This window comes from Hoplias malabaricus, chromosome X2, assembly GCF_029633855.1.
Source record: "Hoplias malabaricus isolate fHopMal1 chromosome X2, fHopMal1.hap1, whole genome shotgun sequence".
Lineage (NCBI taxonomy): Eukaryota > Metazoa > Chordata > Actinopteri > Characiformes > Erythrinidae > Hoplias > Hoplias malabaricus.
Window position 1 is genome coordinate 2,807,001 of NC_089819.1, and position 5,836 is coordinate 2,812,836.

Below are 5,836 nucleotides of genomic sequence, written 5' to 3' on the forward strand. Positions count from 1 at the left end.
AGGTGTAGTGTGTCACCCTGTGAAGGACTGGCGCCCCTTCCGGGGTGTGTTCCCGCCTTGCACGATTCCAGGTAGGCTCCGGTCCCACCGTGACCTTGAACTGGATAAACGGTTTCAGACAATGAATGAATGTGTTACAATTTTTTCAATTAAAACAGTGCTTGTGTAACTTTCAAAAGCAAGTTCACTCTAGATTGTGCTGTAAAAACGGACTATTCGCATGACTGTGATTCAGGTATTCAGTTTCTACCAAAAAAAAAAAAAAAAAAAATGTATTGTGTATGTATAAGAAAAAATGTGTAAGGTATTTCATTTTATATATCAACTACTTTGTATCTTCTGAATTTAAAGAATGAGACTTCAGACACCACGTCTCAGCTGATTTAATTCAAGGCATAATTAAAATGTAATTCTAACATAATACCACTGATATTTTTGATTGTCCCCATAATATACTTAGGAAGTCGTTCTATAATTTCCTAATATTCAAACCATATTCTTTCAACTTCATTCAAGTATATTCAGGAATATTCCAGCATTTACTGTTACACTTTCGAGATTCCTGTTTAATTATTACCATCTGTTGATGTATAGATGATTACAACTTCACAAAATTCAGAAGAATGAAAAAAAATTTATTGTTTAAAAAAACAAAACAAACAAACAAAAAAACATTAAATAAATGTACTCAAGTTTATGAGAGAGAGAGAGAGAGAGAGAGATTGCATGTAAACAAGGCAGGTTTCTCTGTACAACACCAGCCAAACTTTGCAATCGGTCCAAGTGTAGGTATGGGGAAAATAACAAAATAAGTGAATGTCAGGAAGAGAATAAGCACCATTTACTAAACCAGAACTGCACTACATACCTCTTACAGCAGCCAGTGGCCTCCTTGTGGCTGGAACCCAAAGTTTTTCTGTAATACACTTTGGAACCACCAAAGACCACTGGAAAAAAGAAGAGTTACAAACTAAAATGCCATCTTCACCAATAGCTGCCCTACAAAGTAAAGCCTCTTTAAGTACACATGTAATGGTCTAGAAGCACAAATAAATAATGCATAAAGATACTGGTTTGGAACTCTGTCCTACAGTGTAGAAATGAGTTTGATTTTGGTTCGGTCAAGCCGTGAGCGATGTGTGCCTGGTGCATGCATTATGTCGCTAAGAGGAACTTTTCATGTAAGAGCACAACAGACAAAGTTCATTAATCAACACAATTAAACTAATGTGTTAAGATGTAGCCTTCTGTAGAAAGCCTGCTCTGATGATTTGCCTTTCGCAACTTGCAATTTTTTAGATGTTAGTTAAAAATTTACCATAATCAGATTAAAAGATGTCTTGGCAAATAAAATATGAATAAACATTTCCACTCTGAGCCATGCAGATTTCTCTGTAAGCTATGTCCGTAGGCCCAGGGGGGAAAGGTTTGACACTGGTTTAGTATTTCAGCTTTTTGGGAATCTCCCAAGGGAAAGAGTCGCGGCCAAAGTGGCCGTAGGCAGCCGTCCTCTGATATATTGGCTTCTTCAGCTGCAGGTCCCTGGAACACACAGGTCAATAGATTTAGCAACCGTCAAAAGCAAATATGATACAAAATAAATCACTGAACAGACTATACGTGAAGCACAAAATCACAGCCAGCCAGGAAGCAGAGGCTACTTACCCATTCAATGAAGAGGCGAAGCAACAGCTTGAAGTAGAGAGCAAATCTAATAACAATTCCATTGCTAGCAACTTCAGGCATTTGCAGGCTGGGTCTCAAATGTACACACCCCTTAGCGTACCACTCTACTGCTTATCCAAATTAACACGGCAAAATACCATAGTAACTTATTGTTGATGACTATACATGAATACATCAAGATCCAAATCACTTTGGACACAACGTGGTGTACAAAAACATTGCGTGGGTAGCCCAAGGTATGGTTATTAGAAGTCAAATTATTATAATGTTAGGGCACCTAGGAAGGTGCCAAGCTCCAAACCAATAATGCAGCAGCAGCATCATTACAGACAAACTGCATAAATAAGGAAAGTGAATTCAGCTCAGAATAAAGCCAAGTTGAGAAAACACCACAAAAAAAAGAAAAGAGTCTGGATCTGAAGAGTCCCTTAATTGAATAAATATGCAGTATGTAAATGCAATATAGGCTTTTATGCACAAAATACAGGGATGAAATGTCATTCCAAAGTTAAGCAGATTAGGAAGAACTGTAAGTAGTGGAGGAGTGAGCAAAGGTATGGTTAGTCCTACAGTCCACGATATGGAGCATTTTGTTTTGTGTTTTTACCTCACGATGACTCCTGGGCGCAGGTCAAAGTTTTTTCTGACAATGTCTAACAGTTCCCTTTCACTCTTCTGGGATGTGCCGTAGTGGAAGATGGAGATGGACAGAGGATGTGCCACTCCAATGGCATAGGACACCTGTCAGAGTTTGTAACAGCAAATTCAGCATAAATAACTTCAGGCCCTGCATATCCTTTGTTTTTGTTTTTTTTGCCTATACAGCACAATAAATAATTGTCAGTGCTTACTATTTCAGAACTAGACTGTATTGTGTTTATGACACTTTTCTTACCTGTACAAGGACACGTTTGCAAAGCTCAGCTTTGACCAGAGATTTGGCTACCCAGCGGGCAGCATAGGCAGCAGAACGGTCCACCTTAGTGTAATCTTTCCCAGAAAAAGCACCTCCACCATGGGCACCCCAGCCCCCGTAGGTGTCAACAATAATCTTGCGACCTGTTAAGCCAGCATCACCCTGCAAACAGAAAGGGAATATTTAATGACAATTTTAATTGTTTTAAGGGTTACAGTGGATGGATTTGTTTATTTATTTATTTTTAAAAATGCCAGGTAATGCACAAATTTTACTTTAAATAAAATGGTTATGGTTATTCATGCAAAAGAGGACCATAAATTAACTTGCTAAATTAATGCATGTATATTTATTCACTCTCACTCGTTCTATGTTTGTAACAGGTGTTACTGCTTTGCATAAATAGGTAATAAATATTCATATGAATTAGTTGTTTGTAACAGTTAAAGCATTAAACAATACAACAGTTATTATAAACTGATTCTTCATTTAAATGGTTTTTAATATTTAAAAAAAAAAAGGTTAAATAGATCAAAGGCATGTCTTGTTTTCAATGACAAAATCACAACACATAGATAAACCTAACCAGAATCTGGCTTTTTGATTACCTGAGGTCCCCCAATGACAAAACGGCCACTGGGCTGCAGATGGTAAACAGTATCATCATCCAGGTAGACACATGGTATCACAGCCTTTACCACCTTCTCCTTCAGTGCGTCACGCATTTCATCCAGGCAAATGTCTTCATCGTGCTGGACTGAGACCACAACAGTATGGACGCGCACTGGCAGCATTGCACCACGGTCCTGCCTGTATTGAACTGTCACCTGAGTGGATCAGCAGGAAAACCATTAGTGCACCCATTACATGTAACAGGAAAAGGCAAAAAGAAATCTGAGATCAAAACCTTAAGCAGGGCTCACTTGGGTCTTGGAGTCTGGTCGGAGCCAGGGGAGAACACCATTACGACGCAGCTCGGCCATCTTTGCGTTAAGCTTGTGGGCAAGGACAACAGTGAGGGGCATGCACTCTTCTGTCTCATCAGTGGCGTAACCAAACATCAGACCCTGAGTTACAGCACAGTATTAAAAAACAAATAAAAACTCACATGAGAAAAACTGAATAAAAATCAAAGCTCACCTAGATTTGAAAATTTGTTCATTTGAATTACATATTAAAAACGTATGCCTGAGGGCAAAATAAACGCTACAGTTGGTGTGCCTTTTAAACAATAAATTCCAGACAGAGAACAGCTTTGTTTATAGAAGATATCCAACTATCAGCGGATATCAAACTGTCAAAATCATACTGCAGAGTAACAATTAACTGATTTGAGTCCATTATTTTATTATGTTGTTTAAAACAAATGTATTTAATTTCTTATTCCATCAAATAAAAAGACTGTTTGTAGAACAGTAGCCTTTTGCTAATAAAACAAATGATTCGGATGAATATGCTAAATTGTGAATAATCACGTTATAGTGACTATAACAAAGTTATAATTGAAATATAAAAAGCCTTGAGAAATTACTTCCTGAAAAGCAATGACTGACCTGGTCTCCGGCTCCAATGTCCTCCTCATTGCGGTCCAAGTGCACTCCCTGGGCAATGTCTGGAGACTGCTGTTCCAAAGCAACCAGCACATTGCAGGTCTTGTAATCAAAGCCTAGGAGTCCAGATGATGTAGATATTAGTTCACTGATTTTATTTTAAGCACGAACATTTGGCGATTCAATTTCCTGACCCACCATTGACGTGCAGCAGAAAACCTCAGTAATAAATCATGCCCTTTTTTGCTTACTACTCATTCGTGAACCATGTTAGTACAATATAAATAACAGCCACAAACGGATCAGCAGCCAGTGCTAGTGTATTACTGTGTACTGACACCAACCTTTTGTGGAATCATCATAGCCGATGTGTTTGATAGTGTCCCTAACGACTTTCTGATAATCTACGGTGGCACGAGATGTCACTTCTCCTGCCAACAGGATCATTCCAGTCTTGGCTACGGTTTCTGGAAAGAGCGATATGTCCGTACGTTAAAAACAATTTCACACACACTGACAGCGATTCAAGAAATCAATAGGAAACACAACTAATATGAATTTACCACATGCTACTTTGGCATCTGGGTCTTGCTTAAGATGAGCGTCGAGTACAGCATCACTGATTTGGTCACAGATCTTGTCTGTCAAAATACAAATAAGAACAAATGTGCAGACCTGTAAATAACACAGAATAACAGTAGTTTATTTAATCCCACGAGTGAAAATCAGAATTTGAACCTTGTTAACACGTTCGTCTGGTGATCTTTATGTGCCGGAAGTAGCATCATGAAGGATATAAACATATCACCTTAAACAAACTCTGCTTGGTGTCCTCTGCTCAGGGAATGCATTTATTAATGTGTTATTATTATATTCAGTTACGTTATTTGAATTATTCGAAAACACACACTACTCTTATGGGCTGGCCTGGTCTTTATTTTATTTATAGCCACTGTACAATGGCTGTAAAATGCAGTTTCAATCTGAGCCGTCAGTAGTGAGACGTTGCGCAATCGTGCCCTTCACCTTGTCTACCAGGGGCCAGATTACAGGCCAAAGACTTGGTGTAAAATGTAAAGCTTTAAAACATAAGAAAAGCATAAAATACCTTCTGCACATTTCACCATTAATACAAAAGACTGCTATGGCCTTAAATCTTGTTTTCTAGGTCTAGGCCGGTCTAAGCGAGCTAGCTCTAGCCGCACGGCGCTCTTAAATCTGTCTTTTTCTTTTCGCTGGTTGTGAGTTTATGGTAAAATTCATACATTTGCAGCTGTCGTAGCCATAAACAATCCGAACCCGAAGAATATAAACCTCATGCCTGTATTAAAGCCCCGTTCGTGCCTTTCGCTCTAACACGTGTTTCTTCGTCGCCTCAGCACCGAGCATGAGGCTGCAATACCGGCTTCGTCATCGAGCTCTCCGTTCCACCTTAAATGTTCCCTGTAACTGCCGCACCGTTTAAGGTGGAACGGAGCACTGTTCTTTGTTGTCTGAGATTTTTACCTGGATGCCCTTCTCCCACGGACTCGGAGGTGAAAAGAAAACAGTCTTCGTCGATGAGAGCGTTGTGAAAACCGTTCATTTCTCCGTTCATCATCTTTGCGGCTTTTTTTTCTTTTCTCCCGCGCTGTGGACCGCTTGGTGAAACCCTCTGTTCCTTTCCCAGACTCGCCGAGATGGT

At 39.3% G+C, this 5,836-nt stretch overlaps 1 protein-coding gene across 1 annotated transcript; it reads right to left on the reverse strand.

Annotated features, from left to right (window-relative positions):
• Positions 1-447: 447 nt before the first annotated feature.
• Positions 448-5,836, reverse strand: LOC136676635 (S-adenosylmethionine synthase-like). Its single transcript, XM_066653750.1, has 9 exons — positions 5,659-5,836; positions 4,716-4,793; positions 4,497-4,619; positions 4,156-4,268; positions 3,526-3,669; positions 3,211-3,429; positions 2,582-2,764; positions 2,294-2,427; positions 448-1,542 (listed from the first exon to the last, which is right to left on the reverse strand). Exons 1-9 carry the CDS (start codon positions 5,750-5,752, stop codon positions 1,440-1,442), a joined length of 1,191 nt encoding a protein of 396 aa, XP_066509847.1. The 5' UTR covers positions 5,753-5,836; the 3' UTR covers positions 448-1,439.

Excerpts from the sequence above, each read along its gene's own strand:
- LOC136676635 (XM_066653750.1), bottom strand. The coding sequence starts at position 5,752 with ATGATGAACGGAGAAATGAACGGTTTTCACAACGCTCTCATCGACGAA. Across the intron at positions 2,428-2,581 it reads GCAAACGTGTCCTTGTACAG|GTGTCCTATGCCATTGGAGT; the intron begins GTAAGAAAAGTG and ends AAACTCTGACAG. Across the intron at positions 1,543-2,293 it reads CGCCCAGGAGTCATCGTGAG|GGACCTGCAGCTGAAGAAGC; the intron begins GTAAAAACACAA and ends TGTGTGTTCCAG.